Source organism: Coregonus clupeaformis, chromosome 8, assembly GCF_020615455.1.
Source record: "Coregonus clupeaformis isolate EN_2021a chromosome 8, ASM2061545v1, whole genome shotgun sequence".
In the NCBI taxonomy this organism is placed as follows: domain Eukaryota; kingdom Metazoa; phylum Chordata; class Actinopteri; order Salmoniformes; family Salmonidae; genus Coregonus; species Coregonus clupeaformis.
This window is the reverse complement of record NC_059199.1, coordinates 19,436,276-19,460,099: the sequence shown is the minus strand read 5'-3', so window position 1 is coordinate 19,460,099 and position 23,824 is coordinate 19,436,276. Positions and strand designations below refer to the sequence as shown.

The 23,824-nt window shown below is 40.8% G+C and overlaps 2 protein-coding genes across 7 annotated transcripts in view; one reads left to right on the top strand and one right to left on the bottom strand.

Annotated features, from left to right (window-relative positions):
- LOC121571236 (sodium/potassium/calcium exchanger 2) overlaps positions 1-23,824 on the bottom strand; it is a 216,926-nt gene that overhangs the window by 12,198 nt on the left and 180,904 nt on the right. The window lies entirely within an intron of this gene.
- LOC121571237 lies at positions 2,257-8,317 on the top strand. Of its 5 annotated transcripts, XM_045221859.1 has the most exons (9): positions 3,416-3,504; positions 3,849-3,884; positions 4,127-4,260; positions 4,678-4,814; positions 5,122-5,221; positions 5,975-6,234; positions 6,379-6,565; positions 6,846-6,973; positions 7,131-8,317. In XM_045221859.1, exons 6-9 carry the CDS (start codon positions 6,004-6,006, stop codon positions 7,446-7,448), a joined length of 864 nt encoding a protein of 287 aa, XP_045077794.1. In that variant the 5' UTR covers positions 3,416-3,504; positions 3,849-3,884; positions 4,127-4,260; positions 4,678-4,814; positions 5,122-5,221; positions 5,975-6,003; the 3' UTR covers positions 7,449-8,317. The 5 variants fall into 5 exon arrangements, with proteins under 5 accessions (XP_045077797.1, XP_045077798.1, XP_045077795.1 ...); XM_045221860.1 differs by lacking the exons at positions 3,416-3,504; positions 3,849-3,884 and adding an exon at positions 2,273-2,476; XM_045221861.1 differs by lacking the exon at positions 3,849-3,884 and having other exon boundaries at positions 3,417-3,504.

The window sequence follows — 23,824 nt, the reverse complement described above, 5'->3', positions numbered from 1 at the left end:
TACTATGAGGTGTAAAGGATCATGATGAACGAATATCAAAACCAGTTTAAATTGACGTTCAATAATGAGACAACTCAGACAAGCCATTCCCACCATCAACAAGGTCCCTCCGCTCTTAATGACAAAGGCTATTGCAGCATCCTACAATGCTTACAGCTATACCTCCAATTATTGCTAGAGGAATGAGCATTGTGCTCAACAATGCTTGCAAAGGTGAGTTAAAATGACAAATCATAAAATCCATAAAACAATGTTAAACATTAAGACATGACCACTGAAAATTACCAATCAGAACTATTTCCTACATACACTTGAAAAAAAAAAAGGCCCAGTGCAGTCAAAAACTTGATTTTCATGTGTTTTATATATATATTTCCACACTAAGAGGTTGGAACAATACTATGAAATTGTGAAAATGATGATAATGCCCTTAAATTGTAAAAGCTGTTTGAAAAGAATGCCCAAAATGTCAGCCTGTTTTGGTAAATTAGTTAATAGACCAATAAGAAAGAGTCCCAAACCTCTCTGCCAATAACAGCTAGTTTTCTGTTTTCACCTCCCCACAGACGACTCCCAGACAGTCCTAGCAATATTCTTGCTTGAGAAATTGCTCTTTGCTAAGAAGCTATTTTAGTAAATTTTTTACCATTTCAATTTAAAACAATCACAGTAAGGTACTTACTTGTTACCCAGAAATGACTTGATATTGAGAAAAAAAAATGGCTGCATTGGACCTTTAAGTAGAAGGGACCCTACATTTCTATGTTCCCTAGAATAAATATTAATGTTCAAGTAACTTCAATCATTATAGTTAGAATACATAATGCAATTTAGTGTAAAAAAGTACACAAAACAGCTAAGAATTAACAACTTAAAAAGATAACCATTCGGGTGGTGATGTCACTTTATTACTTTAAGTATTGAACACTGCAATACTTTGAGTTGGGTTACTTGAATGGTTCTAGGCAACAGGTTTCCACAAAAAATGTTAGTTAGCAGAACTAATTACTTTTTACAGTGTGGGAAGAGGTTAGACTAAATTCGTACCTACATCGCCAAGGGGGATATGTGATCTGGTGTTGGCAGCGCTACCACTAGACCAGACTCCTGTACTCTCGGAATATTGTTATTGGAAATAAACTGTAAATGTAAAAGTTATAGATGAATTTTTAATCAACCAGTTAAAGGTGACATTTTTGACTGTAGCTGGTATATTAAAAAAATCTCTATCGTGAATTAAGAATTAAGGTATTTTGTATTTGTACAAACACACCCTTTTGAGAGTGGAAAGCAGTCTCAGATCCCCTTGTCTCCAATTAAAGAGGAGGACCAGGACCCCCCCTGGGACTGCTGGAGAACAGGTCCTCACACGCCGATCAATGTAGAATGCACCAAGGACCCAAAGTCTGTCCCTTACTCCTTTGCCCCTACACCCAAACGAGGGCATTGCGTTCATCCACCTCTGGCCTGCTGGCCCCCCTACCTCTGCGGAAGCACAGTTCCCGCTCAGCCCAGTCAAAACTGTTCGCTGCTCTGGCACCCCAATGGTGGAACAAGCTCCCTCACGACGCCAGGACAGCGGAGTCACTCACCACCTTCCGGAGACACTTGAAACCCCACCTCTTTAAGGAATACCTGGGATAGGATAAAGTAATCCTTCTACCCCCCCTTACCCCACCCCTCCAAAAAAATATATATTGTAAAGTGGTTATCCCACTGGCTATAAGGTGAATGCACCAATTTGTAAGTCGCTCTGGATAAGAGCGTCTGCTAAATGACGTAAATGTAAAAATGTAAATGTACGCAAAAAAACATCAGAGAGGATTGTTTTCAAACAATGTATATATATATATTTTCTGTTGTATTTTTTACTTTATGTTTTGTTTTACCCCATATGTAACTCTGTGTTGTTGTTTTTATCGCACTGTTTTGCTTTATCTTGGCCAGGTCGCAGTTGTAAATGAGAACTTGTTCTCAACTGGCTTACCTTGTTAAATAAAGGTTAAATAAATTTTAAAAAATTAAAATCCAGGGGTATGAAATCCTGTTCTAATGAGACCAAAGGTCATTCGTTGGTTTGAAAGCTGAAAAAAGGTCAAGATGAGGTACCTACGCGGCATATTAGGTGGGCTGGAGCACTGTAGAAGATGGCTGCCATGTAGAGGACCTGATGACAGCTCAGGCTGCTTAATCTGCCATGACCATTGGCGCTGACAAGAGACTTGCTCGTAAACTTGGCGATGAAACAGCACACAGTAAATTCCATAGTGTTAAATATGCAGTGTCAAAGTACATTGACTCTTACAGAGTTATTACTACAACAGTTGGAGTAAGATACCGCCCAGTGTTGGTGAAAAAGTACGTTGTTAAAAGACGCAGTGTCAGACGTACTCTGGAAAGCTCCGCCCACCTACGACTCGTCTCAAACGGACCACACATTTTCACGGCGCCATTTTCTTCATGTGGAATGACTGCGGTAAGTTTCTCCTAAGCGACTATACACACATTATTTGTCATTTTAACAGAAGCAGCATTTAAGAATTACTTTATATCGTTGCTAACAGTGCACTCTAGTTGGTTTTAGGTCTTAAAATGTCGAATTTTAAAAAGGCTAACGTTAACATGTTGTGACTGACTTCTGTCCAGTCCATGTGCCAGCAGTATTAAGCTAACGTTAATTAACATTAACTGACGAACATAACGTTCAAACTAGACAATGTCAGCCCGATTTATTGTAAGTTATGTTAATACAACGTGGAGGGGGATTGTGTACTTCTTGTTAACGTTCAGATATTACAGGAACATAGCAAAGACTAAGGGGAGTTGGCTAAACTAGCTACAGTTAGCTACGTTAGCTTGACTGGCTAACTATGTGCGGGTGGCATGGATTTATTATGTTAACGGCGGGTAGACATTAACCTTGGACACTGCTTAAGCGGTGTGCCTTTATTTTTTTCCTGGATATTATACAAAATGACTTTCGGGTTTCAAAGCAGCAGCAGTACTGTTAAAATACTTAAGCACTATCTTAGCACACACTTATGGTGTAACGTTTAGCTAACATTATTCAATTCAATGTTATTTATATTGTCAAATCATAACAAGAGTTATCTCAAGACACTTTACAGACAGAGTAGGTCTAGACCACACTCTATAATATACCAAGACCCAACAATTGCAGTAATTGTGCGGGCAAGGCGGTAACATTAATGTTACAAGGATGAAAATCAGACGTTATCCTTTTTAATGTGTTTGACAGTAACTTCAATTTAACTGGCCATTTCTGCAAAAGTGCTGATCATTTCTCAGCACTTTGGTGGCTTGAAACAATATTTTTTCTTATATTTGAGGAAATACTGCTAAAATAAGACCATCAACTTTTTAACTGTGAGAAATTGTACTGATACTATTTGCAGGGGAGCATGCTGCTTAAAGCTAAACTTGGAGATGTCCAAAAATTTGTCAGAATAACTGAGCCAAATCTGAAAGACTTTTTGATTGCAGGTAAGAATTTGACAATGTTAGTAATAACTGTCTGAATTTAGCTGTTTAAAATTGATATACTGGAATATTCCTAAAATGATGGGACATGTTAAGTTCTCAGGTTTTTGGAACTGGTCCATTTTTGTACGTCTAAATTTCTTCTGTTTTGCCCTTGGTAACTACACTTTAATTGTGGATGCATTGCTTAAGGTATAGTTATGATGCTACAAAAAAAACATTTTAATCACTTAATAGTGTTTGTTTAAAACCTATTTTATAGGGTAAGGTAGGTGTACACAGTGAAATTATTATATAAATAATGATTTACTTTTGTTTACACAAGCTTTTATCCCTGTTTTTTCTAGCATTTGCAAAGTTTGGTGTCCCAGCTGTAACAGAAGGTGTGAAAATTGTTGACAGTTCAGGGACTGAATTGGATGATGATGTTTTTGAGGATATTATAAAGGATCCCTCAACTGGGGTGCTAACCATCAAATATGACTCAAGTTTGTTTCAGTTAATTAGACTAATTAATGAATACGTTATTTCTTTGTTTTATGAAGTTCATGGTGTCTATTAAATAAGTGTCTTAGATTATGAGGGAACTATATATAATTATTTTTCTTCTAAAAATCATGGTTAGAATCTGTCTCCATGGTGGCCTCTTCTGAGCAATCCCAACCATCATCCCTTGATACCTTGGACTCTGAGGATACAGTCATTATTTCAGATAGCCCCTCCAGAAAACGCCAGAGGCTGGATACAGAAGCCAAGCAAGTAAGACAATTCTGACATTTTAAATTCTGTTCTTGAATCTGTTCTCAGAGAATTAAAATTACATTAATATACATTGTAAATTACATGGTTTCAAAACATTTTTGAAGTCCTGATTAGGGATGTCCCGATCAAGTTTTTTTAAGCGCCCTATCCGATTAAAAAAGTATCTGCTGATATTGAGTCCTGATCAGATACTTTTATTTATTTATTGATAATACAGTGCACACTTCGAGTACATTCAAGTTATTGTCGCTGTCTGGAGGGAGTTTCTTACCATTATTGGCTTTTTCATTGGATTTTTGTAGCACTTGCAATCTTTGAGATTGGATCGGGACATCCTCTGACATCATATTAGTTTATTTCCAGTTTATTTGCAGTGGACATAACATGCAGAATTGTTATGCATTTTGTTTTAAGTTGGTGGAATCAGCTCTTACCAACAAAACCGGTGGGGAACGTATAATAAATGAATACAACCGAACCAAGTCCTTGACGGATGAAACAAGACGCAAAATGGTGAACATGCTGGCAGCTGACATGACAGAAATGAATGGGTAATTTGTTAATAGTCCTTGTGTTCTCAATCTGTAAATCTAAATCTGAATCTAAGTGAATATGACTGCACAATCCTTTCTTCTTCAATTTTGCAGTACATCTCCACCCAGACAGGTGAAAGAAATGTATGCCAAAGGAATAGTGACCTTATTCCCAGTACCTCAGTGACCCATTCTCTAAGAATGGCTATGTGAGTTGCACACAGTAATAGTTGTAATGTTAAATATTATTGGAAGTTTTTGAATCCTACCAGACCATGTTGTTTTCAATGAAGTATCCATTTTTGTTATCCTTTCATCCTTCAAGGAGCATTATTATGATGGCGAGAGTGGAACTGGGTACTTGGCCTGGAGGATTAAAACTATTCAGAGAGGCACCGCCAAAGACAGGCGATCATCATTCGGAGGTAATACTGGAAAATGTATGGAACAAAACAGTTGCTAGATCAATAATTGCATTTGTTGCACTATTTCTCAGACATATAGTATAATGTGTAACTACATCCTTCAATTCTGCTAGCTCCCTCCCTCTTAGCAAATTTAAAGAAAATATGCATCAGAGACCTACAAAGGACTGTGACATAAGGGGGGGTTGCCTCGACACTGACTGGTCGAGGCAACCCCTGGCAAACTGGCCTTGCAAACTTTAGGGTGATTTAAACCAGTAGATGGCATTTTCATACATTTTTCAACCCACAAACTGCAGATTTCATAAATTGTGAAGAAATAATGTCAATATTAACACCAGCATTGATGCAGGGCTCCACACTAACTTTTTGTCTTGGTTGCACTTGTGCGCCTAACTTTTATTTAGGTGCACCAGCACAAAATGTAGGTGCACCCAAATTTTTTCCTTGCGTGCCATTAACGCCACAATTTCAAGGTCACCTTTTTATCACGCTCCATATACATTCATATATATCATGTAACCACCCCCCCTTTGCTGTCCTCTGCCCCTCAGATGGCCAACACCTGTAATTTGGCCTTCTTCCCATTTGGCCTTGGCTAAACCAGCTTGCCACACTCCCTAGCATCAAACATATCATTCATATCATTTAGTTTACAGCTCAAAAAGTATATTTTACAGTGGAGTACTCCTTTAAAAGTTAGCCAGGCTACTAAAACTTTTGACATGATTGAAATTTTCCCGTGTTGTGTAGAATCAGCCAAAGGATCAACTGGTGAAGACATGTCTGGAGGACCGACTGTCAGACGAGAATCCCAGTTTGTTCCAGAGACTGCCCTGACTGATGATGAGTGCAACAAAGCAATCTCACTGATGAAACATTCTGCTGATGCAGACACAATCAAGAAGAAAATGGAACTGACGTTTGTGTATCGCCGCAAAATGATCCTCGACCCCCAGCAGTCAAGCAACATACTGTCTGAGTTTCCACGTTTTAAAGACGTCAAAAGCTTGGTAATTATGTTATTTTGAAAATACTATGACAAGTGAATTGTTTTGTAAGACATTGTAGTGATACTAGCTAGCTAAACTAGCACGCAATACAATTTGATTGGCTGTCAAATAACTGAAATTGTCACCAACACCACCCCACTCCAGGTTGAACAGGATTTTGTTCTAATGTTCGGAGAGGATACCTCAAGCAAGCTTCTGGAAAGGTGGCCGGTCACGTTCAAGAAAAAGATCATCAAACAATGCAGAAAGCTTCCATCCACAAGTGAGCTTGAAGAACTCTTGCTGGCAGCTGATCCTCCTGAGGATGGCACTGAATTGGATGTTGACTTTGGTAAGATGCTTGTAAGCCTACCTTTTGTGTTGTATTGCAATATCAACATTATGTGTAAACATTTAAATATCAACATAATACTAAGAAGCTGGATCTGTGAAAGATTTACGAGTACGTTCTGTAGCAGTATATTGAACAAAACTTTTGAGATTTGACTCAGCCCTGTGGATGTTTTAGTTAGAGAACTTCTTGTGATGTAGAACTGCTGTCTGTCTGGGGGTCTTTTGTAAAGAAAACAACGTAACTGAAGTGTGTTAACATTGAACTTGTGTTGTTACAGGTTGGGACAGTGATCTGTCATCGGTTTTACTGCTTATACACCTGATTCCACCCTCCGCTCAGGGTCGGAAGAGACCAGGAAAGGTTTCCGCATCCCAAGCAGAGAAACATCTTGTGGTATTCAAGAAGGTTTGTATTTTTTCTAATTTGTGGTATGAACACCTAATATTAGGCTACAAGTATTCATTCAATATTCATATTCAATAAGAGTAGTGTATTGGCTCTTTCTGCATATTCTACAACTACTTGGCCATTAACTACAGTTTTCCCTCATTTGTCTTCGCAGACCGGAACAAACATTCAAGAGCATCTCGATGCCATCACTACTAGCGCTCAGCCCTATCTCCTAGCTGTTGGAGTTAAGAAGAATGCAATCCACCAGTTCTTCATCATTATCGACAAGAATGCCATACCTTGCAGGTCAACCTCTTCTCTTGTTGCTTTTGACGAACTATTTAAGGCACATTTTGTGTTTGGCACATCCTACAACACCATGCTCCACAACATGTACACTTTCATCCAAACTACAGTGTACAGCATCGATGCTGGCAAGGTCAAAGAGAGCCCTCGTGTTGCTGAAATCAGGGCGAGGTTACTTCATTAGTGCTTGAAGTTTCTCCTCGAACATGAAGTGTTTTGTTTGTCAGGCTGAGTTATCGAGTTCAAATATGCTTGTTAGGCATTTACGATTAGTTCACGGTTACTTGCCTGGAAAAAAATCTCCGGCTTAAATGTGCTCAGACTGGATGTGGCTGTGCGTTTGGTACGTTTTCTGGTTTTAGGAAACATTTAAACACAAAACACACTGAGTATATTGACCAACAGGTTGACCCTGATGTTTATTTAAGCAGCATTGGAGAGGCAGTGACCACTAATGTAGAGGAGACAGCTACAACGTCACGGACAGTTAATGAACACGAGGTAGCCACATCTACTCTGTTGAAAAAGTCCAACAGGAGCACTCTAGATATGTGTGCCTCTGCTGTTGCACAACTAAAAGCAGCTGGATTAAGTCAATCTACTGTAAATAGTTTTGTTTCCTCCATGGAAGAAGTGTTTTTTGAGATTCAAAGTCAAGCTACAGATGCAGCTTTGCAGTGCTTATCTCCACAGGAAACTGAAAATAAGAACAGAATAGAACAATCTTTGCAAAAGTTGGAAAACCCTTTCACACCCTTAAATTCAGAAGCTAAACGAAATAAACACTTCAAAGAGAAATGGGGAATCGTAGAACCTGTTGAAAAGGTGCTTGGCACAAGATTTGACAGCAGAAGAAACAAAACAACTGGGACATACGATCAGGTCGTTGTAACTGACAAGTTTGCATATATTCCTATTTTAGAAACACTAAAGGCCATTTTTCAAAACCCAGAACTTGCAGACATGTTCAAGCCCAGGCACATGCCCAAGGAAGGTGTGTATGCAGACTTGAGAGATGCCGCCTATTTTAAAAAAGTCCCTTATTCTCTATAGAAAAAGATGCCATACAGATCCAGCTATTTTATGACGACTTTGAAACAGCAAACCCCTTGGGGTCTAAAAAAGGGTATACACAAATTAGGTGCTATATACTTTACATTAAGGAATTTTTCCCCCAATCTTTAATTCATCATTGATAAATATTCATTTGGGTGCTCTTTTCCATGCGCAGGACATCAAGCGTTATGGTTTTAATTTGATACTTGAGCCACTTGTCAGTGATCTTAAAGTACTCGAGACAGAGGGACTTAAAGTTCCCAGATTGAAAGATGTGATTCACGGTACCATAGTTCAGGTCACTGGTGATAATCTTGGGTTGCATGGTTTATTTGGCTTTGTGGAGTCATTTGGGGCAAGGTATTGTTGTCGTTTCTGTCTCCTTGAGAAAGATTGTTTTCAAACTGTGTTCTGTGAAGATGATCCAAAAGTTGTACTACGAACTATCGAGATGCACAAACTGCACTGTCAAACTTTACAAACAGATCCTACACTACCTCATATCTATGGTGTCAAACGCATTTGTCTGCTGAATTCACTACAGTATTTTAATACAGCCAACAATTTTTCTGTAGATATAATGCACGATATTTTAGAAGGAGTTGCTCAGTTTGAAGTCAAACTTGTCCTGCAGTACATTAAGGAAAACTTCCTAAATGCTGAACAACTGGCTGGTAGAATACATGCTTTTGACTATGGATACAATCAGCAGCGAAACCGTCCACCTAGAGTAAAGTTGTTTGATGGAAGTAATGATTTGGGGTTGAATGCTATACAGTCTTGGTGCTTATTACGTAATATGCCTTTGCTATTTGGTGATTTAATACAGTCAGATGACCAGCACTGGCATCTTCTACTTTTGCTTCTACACATTGTTAACATTGTATTTTTCCCCAGTCCTTACAGAAGGCATGACCATTTACCTCAAACATTTAATCATTGATCATCATCAGCTCTTCAAGCAGTTGTTTCCTGCAATCAATCTCTTACCAAAGCATCACTTCATGATTCATTACCCTCGTAATATAAAAAACATCGGCCCAGTTCTGCACATGTGGTGCATGCGTTATGAAGCTAAACATAATTTTTTTAAGAAGCAATTAAAAAGCTTTAAAAATGTAACAAAAACATTAGCCAAAAAGCACCAAAGTTGTATGGCAATGTATCGAGAGTCCTTTAGCAAGGAAAGATTAACTTTAGGTTCGGGGAAGATGGTAACACTTAGTGAGCTCAAAGAAGGTCCCGAGATTGCTTTAAAATGTGGGTCTGTATTGTCTACCAGTGTGTTTTCTGCCAAGTGGATCAAACATCATGGTACAGAGTACCGCCGTGACTTCATTATCTGTACTGAGGTAGCATTTGAGATGCCTGTATTTTGTAAAATCAAAATTATTGCTGTGAAAGATGACTGTGTATTGCTCTGTGGAAAACTGATGGAAACAGTGTGTTTTGATTACCATTACTATGCCTTTAAGGTCAGGATGCATCCAGACAGGGTTCAAAAGGTGATCAACATTACTGAACTGTGTTACTTTAAACCTTTTGATGTTCAAATGAAGTATGGAACGACAGATTCCTCCTTGTATGTTGTTCCCTATTGCCATTTTATGGAAACCTAAGGTCAATGTTTTAAAAAGGGATTTGTATTCTTAATATATTTTAGCCTGACATAGTTGAGCTGTTAATAAAAATTTGAAATGCATTATTTTGTGGTAAGTTGTGATTTTTACTCACTTAATGGAGTATTTGGTGTAATTTGACACTAAAAAAGTGTAAAATGAATACTGCTGAGATTTATTTCCGTGACACTATACGGTGTTAGAATTTGACTCTATTTGAGCTTGTTTTTCACTGCAAGATAGTCAATTATCAACACAATAGTGTGTAACATCAACACTTATCAGAGTTATTTTAACCTTGAGTGTCAACTCCATGCAGTGTTAAACTGGACTGGAATCAAACTCAATCAGAGTTGATTTGTTATTTTAGAAGAGTAAATGATTAACTCTTCCAAGGGTAATATTTACACTCTCCAGTGTTATTTAACCTTTAGTGTAAAATTAAAATAACACTATTCAGTGTAAGCGAGTGTTAAATTTTTACTCTATTTAGAGTTAATTTAACTCTAAAATGTTAACACTATGAAAAGAGTCAAATTAACACTATTTCAGGGTGGGACCATATACACTCAGAAATAGTGTTAAATTTAACTCTTTAAGTGTTACTTTAACACTTCAAAATTTACTGTGCAGTAAAACAAAATAGCTATTATCTTCCTCCCTCTCCACATCCAGATTATTGTATTATTATCAATAGCATGGTGTCCACAACCATGCTATATTCAGGCGAGCCAATATATTCTAGTGCCTTTTTTTGGTTTCCACTGTTTCTTCTGGTCTTTGGGGGTGATATATAATATATATTATGAACTGGGTGGTTCGAGCCCTGAATGCTGATTGGCTGACAGTGGTGGTATATATCAGACCATATAACACGGGTATGACAAAACATTTATTTTTACTGCTCTAATTACGTTGGTAACCAGTTTATAAAAGCAATAAGGCACCTCTGGGGTTTGTGATACTGTATATGGCCAATATACCACGGCTAAGGGCTGTGTCCAGGCACTCTGTGTTGCGTCGTGCTTAAGAACAGCCCTTAGCCGTGGTATATTGGCCATATACCACACCCCCTCGGGCCTTATTGCTTAAGTATATAATATTATATATATGCCATTAAGCAGACACTTTTTTCCAAAGTGCTTAAAGTGGGCTGAGCTGTAGTCAATGAATAGCATTCTCACAAGAGGAACACCTATGTGAGAATGCTATTCATTGACTACAGCTCAGCGTTCAACACCATAGTGCCCTCAATGCTCATCATTAAGCTATGGACCCTGGGACTAACTCAACTGGGGCCCCCATTCTCATCGATGGGGCTGTAGTGGAACAGGTTGTGAGCTTCAAGTTCCTTGGTGTCCACATCACCAACAAACTATCATGGTCCAAACACACCAAGACAGTCGTGAAGAGGGTACGACAAAGCTTATTCCCCCTCAGGAGACTGAAAAAATGTGGCATGGGTCCTCAGATCCTCAAAAAGTTCTACAGCTGCACCATCGAGAGCATCCTGACTGGTTGCATCACCGCCTGGTATGGCAACTGCTCAGCCTCTGACCGCAAGGCACTACAGAGGGTAGTGCGTACGGCCCAGTACATCACTAGGGCCAAGCTTCCTGCCATCCAGGACCTCTATACCAGGCGGTGTCAGAGGAAGGCCCTAAAAATTATCAAAGACTCCAGCCACCCTAGTCATAGACTGTTCTCTCTGCTACCGCACGGCAAGCAGTACCGAAGCGCCAAGTCTAGGTCCAAAAGGCTTCTTAACAGCTTCTACCCCAAAGCCATAAGACTCCTGAACAGTTAATCATGGCTACCCGGACTATTTGCATTGACCGCCCACCCCACCCCACCCCACCCCACCCCACCCCACCCCACCCCACCCCCCTCTTTTACGCTGCTGCTACTCTGTTTATTATTTATGCATATTCACTTTTTCTCCCCAATTTCGTGATTACGATCTTGTCTCATCGCTACAACTCTCCAACGGGCTCGGGAGAGGCGAAAGTCGAGACATGTGTCCTCTGAAACATGACCCGCCAAACCGTGCTTCTTAAATCCTGCTCGCTTAACCCGGAAATCAGCTGCACCAATGTGTCGGAGGAAACACCGTTGAGCTGACTACCAAGTCAGCCTGCAGGCGCCTGGCCTGCCACAAGGAGTCGCTAGAGCACAATGAGCCAAGTAAAGCCCCCCCGGCCAAACACTCCCCTAACCCGGACGACGCTGGGCCAATTGTGTGCCGCCCTATGGGACTTCCGGTCACGGCTGGTATTGAACTTCAGGCTGTAGTGACGCCACCACACTGCGATGCAGTGCCTTAGACCGCTGCACCACTCGGGAAGCCCCGGCCTACTCCTTCAATCCTTCATCTGGCCAAGGGGTATGTCACGATCAGGTGCAGAGCATTAACAACACCAGTGAAAGTGGATGGGTTGCGTAGCGGAGCAGAAACCAGCATATGTTTAGATTTTTTTCAGCAAGCCCTGGCCAATTTAAAACGTGTACGGTTTAAAGTACCTGAATCAGGCACTGAGCTATAAACCTTGGGGTAATATAAAAGTAGTGTGGCCTCATCTGACCCAATGGTCGAAACCAGGCTATAGGAAAGGTCTAGAGACAGAACCCAAGACTCCAGAACTTCCAGAGTAAGAAACGCCCAAACTACATGAGACAAATAACGTAAGCGCAGTGCATGCGTATCGCAAACACAGGTGAAATAGAGCCACTATGAATTGTTATATCGGCTGAGCAAGCAGCATGTGAGTGAAGCCCCAATCTGAAGAGTCTTTTTACGCTTCAGTTTCACTCATGCTTCTGAAGTGTTCTCAACTGAAAACATGGCTTGTGTTGCCTCTGTTTGTGGTTTCTGGTGTAGCATGCCCAAAACAATGTTTACGGAATGTTTGCATTGTGGTGTAGTGTCACAGCAAGGCTTTCTCTACCTCATTTCTCCATCCCCTCCTGGCCAAGGCTACTCGGTTCATCATGGCTGGCTGGCATGGGACAATATGAATTGATCAGTCTCTCTTTGTCTGTCTGTCTGTCAATATTTTCAAGGCTGACGCACCCAACCGAGTTGGAGCTACCTCTTCAAAGTTGGTCCCAAGCGTTAGCCCCTTAGGGGCCCTTCCTGGCCTGTGCCGCCTCAGTTAGAACCACTGCAAAAGGCATCTAACATTGGAGGCATTTACTTCTCCACAACATCACAGAGCTATGGAGGGGGGCTGACAATTCCTAAACATGGTTTTCCTTAGAAGGATACATGGAGGAATTTGGTAAGGTAATAGTCATTGAATCAGTTCAAAAGTGCACTCTTTTCAGTTAGTCTTGTTCACTCCTCACCTGTTTACTGTAAAAGCTGATGTGTGCTGGGCTTTTCTTTCAACATTGCTGCTGTGGCATCACCCATGCCAGGTGGGTGCAACACATTGGTAGTGAATGAGTTGAGTTTCCCACATGCAAAATAAAGTGCTTTGGGCATCTGGGAAAGCCCTATAAAAAGAATAATAATAATAATATTATCATTATTATTAACTAGCAGTAATAATAATATTCAATGCAATAATTTGATATGATGACATGCTTATTCTTAAAAGACCATTTAAAAAAAGGAAAACATAATAACAAGTTGCAGCCATTTGCCGTTATTGAGAAGAGCGAAAAACGATGTGTTTTGTTTTTAGAATCTAAAAAAATTTGACAACCTATTTCCTATTTATTTTATTTTCATAACCATTGCAGAATAAATTCCTCACCTTTTCTGGCCGTGATGCATTCCCAAAATAGCCATACAACAAATTACCATGTGCTTCTCTCATTTAATTGGGCCTAGTAGCCTAGTAAATAGATAGGGTATGTTAGGGTTGCAAAATTGTGAACAGAGTGGTCCTCTGTAGCTCAATTGGTAGAGCATGGCGCTTGTAACGCCAAGGTAGTGGGTTCGATCCATACGTAAAAATGTATGCACACATGACTGTAAGTCGCTTTGGATAAAAGCGTCTGCTAAATGGCATATTATTATTATATTATATTATTATATTATATTATATTATTATAAATTCCTGGAACTTTCAATAAAGTCCCTGGTTTTCCCAAAATCCCGGTTCGAGGTTTCCCGGAATCAGGAGGGAATAAGCAGGCATCCCGGAAGCCTCCAACCAGGATTTCTGGACAACCAGAGAATTTATTGAAAGTTCCCGTAATTGTGCAACTCTTGGCTATGTATTTCAAGTTTTGCTGTAGCCTATGCGATCCCATAGGCAGCACGGTTTATAACTTACAGTCGAATTTAGGTGAAAAGACAGTTGATCTTTTATATTGAAGTATGTATGCAACTACTGTAAGTAGCCTACTGTAATTATTATTTTTTGATTAGCCTAGATCATGTTGCAGAACTCGCTGGCTAAGGGAAAATATTTATACTGAACAAAAATATAAACGCAACATGCAACAATTTCAAAGATTTTACTGAGTTAAAATTCATAGAAGGAAATCAGTCAATTGAAATAAATTAATTAGGCCCTAATCTATGGATTTCACATGACTGGGAAGGGGCGCAGTCATGGGTGGGCCTGGGAGGGCTTTATTACAGACAGAAATACTCCTCAGCAGCTATAAATGAGGCCCCAGAGCATTTTAAAAAAAAACCCACATATTTCCCGTGGGATCATGGCACTTGCTTTCTCTTGGAAATTCTATGTTTTTAATCAAATGTTCCCCTCTGGGCTGACTAATCTACCCGCTCAGGATTGTTGCGTATGTTTTAGGCCTAATGCTCATTTGACTCATTATAAACCTTGCTTTATTTGAAAGGATTTGAGGGAAAATCGGGGAAAACAGGGCAGCTACAGGGCCATGAGATGTGCAGTGGTTGACATGACATCACATAATGGAACGGAAGCAGATATAATTATGGGTAATGTAGTCAGTCTACAGTTCCCAAATTGGCTTACAAATGCATACATCATATGACAGCACATTTTCCAAGGGAAAACTGACATTCCATAACACAAAAACTGGGGAAGTAAACAAAAACACAAAACACAGCTTTCTTTTGAGCCTAAAATGAATCAAATCGATGCAAAATTGTAGGCGATCCCGCCCCAGTTTTGTGTTTTATGGTATAATAATAATAATAATAATAATAATAATAATAATAATAATAATGACACTAGATATAGAATATATAGATATATAACATCAACAGGTAACTGCAAAAATAAAGGAAACACTTGAGTAAATGAGGGATACAAAGTACAGTATATTGATGGGAAATGGCGCCGGAGAAGATGGCTTCCGTTTTACAGCCCTCTAACCAATTGTACTATTATGTGTGTTTTTTGTTAAGGGCTTGTAAGTAAGCATTTCACTGTAATGTCTACACCTGTTGTATTCGGCGCAGGTGGCAAATCAAATTTGATTTGATTTGAAAGCAGGTGCTTCCACACAGGTGTGGTTCCTGAGTTAATTAAGCAATTAACATCCCATCATGCTTAGGGTCATGTACACAAATGCCCAGTAGCCCATTATTTTTGGCTACCATGGCTAGAAGAAGAGATCTCAGTGACTTTGAAATAGGGGTCTCAAAGGAGCATAGGGGGTTTAAAGGGTGTGTGTGTGTCTCAGTCACCAGATCTCAACCCATTGAACACTTCTGGAAATTCTGAAGTGGCATCTGAGACAGCGTTTTCCACCACCATGCCCTATTAGACACTTTATGTTGGTGTTTCCTTTATTTTGGCAGTTACCTGTAGTTCGTCTTGACCTATATCAGAGATACTGTATATAATGACGAGACGGTCTTGTCTACGCCCTAACAATGGGAGTCGTTGTCCCAAAGGCGGTATGGCAGGCGGTCTGCTTATCGTGGACAGATTTTGACTGGAGTAAACCCTCTCGCTTCACCTCTTCCTTTCTACCTATATTCTTAGCTGGTCACGATCTTAAGTCTAATTGGTCTAGATCTAAAGTCTAGGTTGAGGTCAAGTTGGTTTAGATCTTGGTCTATAGACTAGTTCAGTGTTTCCCTAACTGTGGGAAACGCTGAACTAGGGGGGAAAAAATTAACTAAATTATGATTAAAATAAGCTTTTTCTTTAGGTTAAAAGCAGAACGTTTTAGTCAATAACATAATTGGCGGCTCCCAATAATAAGTTATATCTGGTAACTTTTTGTGGAAGTGGGCTTCACTCAGCACGATGCTCCGCCCGCTCTCTTTTTTTTCTCTATTATTACTCTCAATTATTTCTCTGACTCTCAGGCAGTAAGCTCAAGTCTGTTTTCCGATTAAATGGGGGCATGAGTGAAAACATTTGGGAAGCGCTGGACTAGTTAGATGTCTAGTTGGTGTAATTTGTTTAGATCTACAATCTATTTTAGTTGGTATATATCTAGCATCTAGTTGGGATAGACCTATAGTCTAGTAGTAGGTCTAGTGGTATTGTCTAGAATTTAGTTGTTCTAGAGCTACAATTAATGGAGTGGTTTAGTTGTTCTAGATATACATTTATAATTAACTTAGTTTGAAATATCTACCACTATTCGTATGGTTTGCATTGAATCCACTGATTTGTAACTTAATTTTCATTTCCAGTTATTTCCAGTTGAAGTCGGAAGTTTATACAGTGGGGAGAACAAATATTTGATACACTGCTGATTTTGCAGGTTTTCCTACTTACAAAGCATGTAGAGGTCTGTAATTTTTATCATAGGTACACTTCAACTGTGAGAGACGGAATCTAAAACAAAAATACAGAAAATCACATTGTATGATTTTTAAGTAATTAATTTGCAAATTATGGTGGAAAATAAGTATTTGGTCACCTACAAACAAGCAAGATTTCTGGCTCTCACAGACCTGTAACTTCTTCTTTAAGAGGCTCCTCTGTCCTGAAACTCGTTACCTGTATTAATGGCACCTGTTTGAACTTGTTATCAGTATAAAAGACACCTGTCCACAACCTCAAACAGTCACACTCCAAACTCCATTATGGCCAAGACCAAAGAGCCGTCAAAGGACACCAGAAACAAAATTGTAGACCTGCACCAGGCTGGGAAGACTGAATCTGCAATAGGTAAGCAGCTTGGTTTGAAGAAATCAACTGTGGGAGCAATTATTAGGAAATGGAAGACATACAAGACCACTGATAATCTCCCTCGATCTGGGGCTCCACGCAAGATCTCACCCCGTGGGGTCAAAACGATCACAAGAACGGTGAGCAAAAATCCCAGAACCACACGGGGGGGACCTAGTGAATGACCTGCAGAGAGCTGGGACCAAAGTAACAAAGCCTACCATCAGTAACACACTACGCCGCCAGGGACTCAAATCCTGCAGTGCCAGACGTGTCCCTCTGCTTAAGCCAGTACATGTCCAGGCCCGTCTGAAGTTTGCTAGAGTGCATTTGGATGATCCAGAAGAGGATTGGGAGAATGTCATATGGTCAGATGAAACCAAAATTGAACTTTTTGGTAAAAACTCAACTCGTCGTGTTTGGAGGACAAAGAATGCTGAGTTGCATCCATCCAGAAACTCTATACCAGGCAGCGTCAGAAGAAGGCCCAAAAAATTATCAAAGACTCCAGCCACCCAAGCCATAGACTGTTCTCTCTGCTACCGCATGACAAGCGGTAACAGTGCACTAAGTAAGTCTGGAACCAACAGGACCCATAACAGCTTCTACACCTGAGCCATAAGACTGCTACCAACATGTTACCAACATGTTTCAAGCAGACCACCATAGTCCCCGTGCCCAAGAACTCTAAGATAACCTGCCTAAATGACTACCGACCCGTGGCACTGACGTCTGTAGCCATGAAGTGCTTTGAAAGACTGGTCATGGCTCACATCAACAGCATAATCCCAGAAACCCTAGACCCACTCCAATTTGCATACCGCCCCAACAGATCCACAGATGATGCAATCTCTATCGCACTCCACACTGCCCTTTCCCACCTGGACAAGAGGAACACCTACGTGAGAATGCTATTCATTGACTACAGCTCAGCATTCAACACCATAGTGCCCTCTAAGCTCATCACTAAGCTAAGGATCCTGGGACTAAACACCTCCCTCTGCAACTGGATCCTGGACTTCCTGACGGGCCGCCCCCAGGTGGTAAGGGTAGGTAACAACACATCTGCCACACTGATCCTCAACACGGGGGGCCCCTCAGGGGTGCGTGCTCAGTCCCCTCCTGTACTCTCTGTTCACCCATGACTGCATGGCCAGGCACGACTCCAACACCATCATTAAGTTTGCCGACGACACAACAGTGGTAGGCCTGATCACCGACAACGATGAGACAGCCTATAGGGAGGAGGTCAGAGATCTGGCCGTGTGGTGCCAGGACAACAACCTCTCCCTCAACGTGACCAAGACAAAGGAGATGATTGTGGACTACAGGGAAAAAAAAAGAGGACTGAGCACGCCCCCATTCTCATCGACGGGGCTGTAGTGGAACAGGTTGAGAGCTTCAAGTTCCTTGGTGTCCACATCACCAACGAACTATCATGGTCCAAGCACACCAAGACAGTCGTGAAGAGGGCACGACAAAGCCTATTCCCCCTCAGGAGACTAAAAAGATTTGGCATGGGTCCTCAGATCCTCAAAAAATTCTACAGCTGCACCATCGAGAGCATCCTGACTGGTTGCATCACCGCCTGGTATGGCAACTGCTTGGCCTCTGACCGCAAGGCACTACAGAGGGTAGTGCGTACGGCCCAGTACATCACTGGGGCAAAGCTCCCTGCCATCCAAGACCTCTATACCAGGCGGTGTCAGAGGAAGGCCCTCAAAATTGTCAAAGACTCCAGCCACCCTAGTCATAGACTGTTCTCTCTGCTACCGCACGGCAAGCGGTACCGGAGTGCCAAGTCTAGGTCCAAAAGACTTCTCAACAGCTTCTACCCACAAGCCATAAGACTCCTGAACAGCTAATCATGGCTACCCGGACTATTTGCACTGCCCCCCACCCCATCCTTTTACGCTGCTGCTACTCTGTTAAGTATTTATGCATAGTCACTTTAACTCTACCCACATGTACATATTACCTCAACTACCTCAACTAGCCGGTGCCCCCGCACATTGACTCTGCACCGTTACCCCCCTGTATATATAGCCTCCCTACTGTCACTTTATTTTACTTCTGCTCTTTGTTTTTCTCAACACTTTTTTTTGTTGTTGTTTTATTCTTACTTTTTTTGTTTAAAATAAACGCACTGTTGGTTAAGGGCTGTAAGTAAGCATTTCACTGTAATGTCTGCACTTGTTGTATTCGGCGCATGTGACCAATAAAATTTGATTTGATTTGATTTGCTAAACAAGACAGCTAAATAGCTAATCAAATGTCTACCCGGACTACCTACATTGACCCTTCATTGCACTAACTCTCTTGCACTGACTCTATGCACATACACTGGACTCTACCTACACACTCACACATACAGTACTTACACTGACATCCCAACACGCACATAGAGACACTACATATGCCCACACACACATGAGATGAGCACACATGCATACTGATGCCACACACAAACTCACACACCCAGACACACACTTTTACACTCTCCACATACGCTGTAATTGTTTGATGGCGTGAATGCAGGGTTATGTTCCAAACAAAACAACTACAAGTGTGCTTGCTTTAGTTCCTCAATGGCACAGCTAGGAGAGCTCAAAAAAGCACCTTATAGTTGAAAACTCTTCAAGTGCATGGAAATAACTTAAGAACTGTGCACATTTTGGAGAGGTGTGTGGTCACTTGGAGACACCAGTTAGTCCTCTCATTCAAACGCTTGTCATTCTTTTTGTCTTATGTTGCACCATTTTCCCGGAATATTCTTATCATGTTACTGAATGTATCAAGAGTATTTTCAGATTTTGTTATCAACAAATGCAGCGAAAAGTAAAGTAAATGTAAAATGTACATAAAATCAACAGTGTAATGTCTGGATTCAGTCTTGTGTCAGGTGAACTGTTGTGTCCTCCACTTTGGTCTAATAATATTCCCATAATCTCCAAACTGTTCAATTGCTATCATGCTTATGCATATGATTCTCATATTTCTTCTGTAAGAAACATTTCAATTTAGCCCTATCCATATAGGCCAATTCCCACGAGTGTAAAGGGTTAAAACATTAAAATAGACATTACTTATATACAGTATATATATTGCATTCGGAAAGTATTCAGACCCATTCACTTTTCCCAAAGAATTTACGTTACAGCCTTATTCTAAAATTGATTACATGATTTTTTTCCTCATCAATCTAAACACAATACCCCATAACTACAAAGCAAAAACAGGTTTTTAGAAATGTTTGCAAATCTATTAAAAATAAGTATTCACCCCCTTTGCTATGAGACTCGAAATTGAGCTCAGGTGCATCCTGTTTCCATTGATCATCCTTGAGATGTTTCTACAACTTGATTGGAGTCCACCTGTGGTAAATTCAATTGATTGGACATGATTTGGAAAGACAGTGCATGTCAGAGGAAAAACCAAGCCATGAGGTCAAAGGAATTGTCCATAGAGCTCCGAGACAGGATTGTGTAGACGTAAAGATCTGGGGAAGGGTACCAAAAGATTTCTGTAGCATTGAAGGTCCCCAAGAACACAGTGGCCTCCATCATTCTTAAATGGAAGAAGTTTGGAACCACCAAGACTCTTCCGATGGTCACTTTGACAGAGCTCCAGAGTTCCTCTGTGGAGAAGGAAGAACCTTCCAGAAGGACAACCATCTCTGCAGTAAAAGGCACATGACAGCCCGCTTGGACTCTCAGACCATGAGAAACAAGATTCTCCGGTCTGATGAAACCAAGATTGAACTCTTTAGCCTGAATGCCAAGCGTCACGTCTGGAAGAAAGCTGGCACCATCCCTTTTTTCAGTGGCAGGGAGACTAGTCAGGATTGAGGAAAAGATGAACAGAGCAAAGTACAGAGAGATCCTTGATAAAAACCTGCTCCAGAGCACTCAGGTCCTCAGACTGGGGCGAAGGTTCACCTTCCAACAGGACAACGACCCAAAGCACACAGCCAAGACAACGCCGGAGTGGCTTTGGGATAAGTCTCTGAATGTCCTTGAGTGGCCCAGCCAGAGCCCGGACTTGAACCCGATCGAATATCTCTGGAGAGACCTAAAAATAGCTGTGCAGTGACGCTCCCCATCCAACCTGACAGCTTGAAGGGATCTGCAGGGAAGAATGGTAGAAACTCGCCAAATACAGGTGTGCCAAGCTTGTAGCATCATACCCAAGAAGACTTGAGGCTGTAATCGCTGCCAAAGGTGCTTCAACAATGTACTGAGTAAAGGGTATGAATACTTATGTAAATGTAATATTTTAGTAGTTTTTTTTATTATCAATTTGCACAAATGTAAAAAAGAAACTGTTTTTACTTTGTCATTATGGGGTATTGTGTGTAGATTGATGAGGGGAAAAAAACGATTTAATCCATTTTAGAATAAGGCTGTAACATTTTTTAAGTCAACGGGTGTGAATGCACTGTAGGGTATTTACATTTTAGTCATTTAGCCAGAGCGACTTACAGTTAGTGAGTGCATACATTTTTCACCAGGGTAACACTGGTACTCCATGCGGTTCCAGACAGGGCAGGTCGCAGGGCAGATGGAAACAGCAACAAACAGCAGGGATTTAGACAGCCACAAGCCCGGGACAATCCACGGTTCCAGCCACAAGGGCTATCCGCGTCGCAGGCTGTGTTCAAGCTGTCATGGAAACCTTGCTAGCTTGCTAGCTAGTTAGCAGCTAGGCTAGCTTCTACACCAAGCAGCTCTTCAGACTATTGGTTGGCAGGATCCATGGACAGATAAAGAAGTTCCAGCAACTGAGGCTAACCCGTTGCGGGATCCACATTCAAAAGGTAGCTAGTAACCAAACTTTTTCAATAGAACACTTTTTCTGAGACTTTCAAAACGTTCAAAACAACAAACCAAGCTCTCATTCATTCCGTGTTCAGCACGTGTCACGCACTGATGATGTGAGTGAATTATATAAGAATTATAAATTATGGTTATAATTCATTTTCTCTTTTAAACCTACCCTTTGGAATGACTTCGATAGCAACAGTGAACCTATTAAGTGGAGATTCCTCAACAATCATTCTGGGCATAGCACATTGGTAACAGTCAGTGACAAATATCATAGCTAAGCAGGACTAGGCTTGGTTAAAACCCTGAATGGGAGAAAAAGGACCGCTGTAGATAGATCAACTCTCCAGCAGGAGATGCTGCCCAGCCTATAGTTTTTATAGTGGATATTACTTTGAAGATCTGACATTGTTTCAAAGGTACAAATTCAACATATTTTAAACAAGGTATGCCTTTGTTGAAAATAAGTTATCATGATGACATAATCCTGTGATTGAAAAATTAAAGTTGATTACTTTTTTCAAATCCAATGTATTTTCCACGTAGATTCCACATCATAATCTGTTGACAAATTACCTTGAAACAATGTTGATTTAACTAGTTCGTGCCCAGTGGGAAGAGACTAGGTAAAATGTATCGTCCTTTAGAACAGTGGTTCTTAGGGGGGCGCCAGAGTTTGCTTTGAGGTCAAACATGAATAAAATGTTCCACTATAATTATATTAATACATTTTAAAATGTTATTAAAAATCATATGCTTGCAATGCCTAGGCCAATCTAAAAAATAATAATAATGGCAGAGAAATGTAAAAGCGGTAATTCCCCGGAAAATAAATTGTGCACGTTAATGACCCGCGCTCAATCAGTTTCAGCTAGCTACCTTTTTCCTGCAGTCAGAGCATCACTATTTTATGAATAAAACAACATGTCTAAGAAACGTAAAAGTGCTGATGACTTATCATCAAAAAAGAAAGTAAGGCTATATCTCGAGAGTTATCTTAACTTCGGTTTATTGAAGGACAGGACAGGACTCGGCCAGAATGTGTCATTTGTGGCGAGAAGCTAGCTAATGACAGCATGAAGCCAAGCAAAATGCAACGACACCAGGAAACAAAACACCAGGAGACTATTGGTGAAGGTCAGGATTTTTTTGAGAGGAAGAAGCAGTTGGCACTATCAAAAAAATCCACAGACATCAGAAAAGCATTTGAAAGAGCAGGCAGTGATTTACACAGAGCCACGGAGGCGTCATTTGAGTGTTCGCTATTAATTGCCAAGGCTAAAAAGCCGCACAATATTGGAGAGCAGCTTATCAAACCTGCCTCCCTGAAAATTGTAGAGAGGCCGTGTGGCCCACAGGTGGTGGATGAAGTGAGAACCGTCCCACTCTGACAACACTGTCAAAGACAGAATTGATAAAATGGCTGGAGATTGTCAAAACCAGCTGCACGAGAAGCTTAGGAATGTTCCCTTTGCCATTCAGTTGGATGAAACAACAACAGTATCAGATGAATCCGTGCTCATCGTTTATGTGCAATATACTGACGGTGATGACTTGAAACAAGACATTCTTATGGCTACCAATATAGCCACAACAACAACAGGCCAAGATATTTTTATAGCTATGGACTCATATTTCTCGTCCAACTATCTGCCCTACGAGAATATTGTTGCATGCTGCACTGATGGGGCTGCAGCGTTGATGGGCAAAAACAAGGGATTTAACAGCCGATCGAAGGAAAAAGCCCCGGGGTGCGCAATTGTCCACTGCATGCTACATCGCCAAGCGTTGGCCAGAAAAAAACTTTCGGAAGACCTTAGTAACACCCTGGCAACTGTTGTTAAAGTTGTAAACATCATTAAGGCTCGCCCTACTAACAAGAGACTGTTTGCCCAGCTGTGTGAGGATGAAGCGCATCAAACACTGCTGTTACACACAGAGGTACGCTGGTTGTCACGTGGACAAGTGCTTGTGCGTTTTATGGAA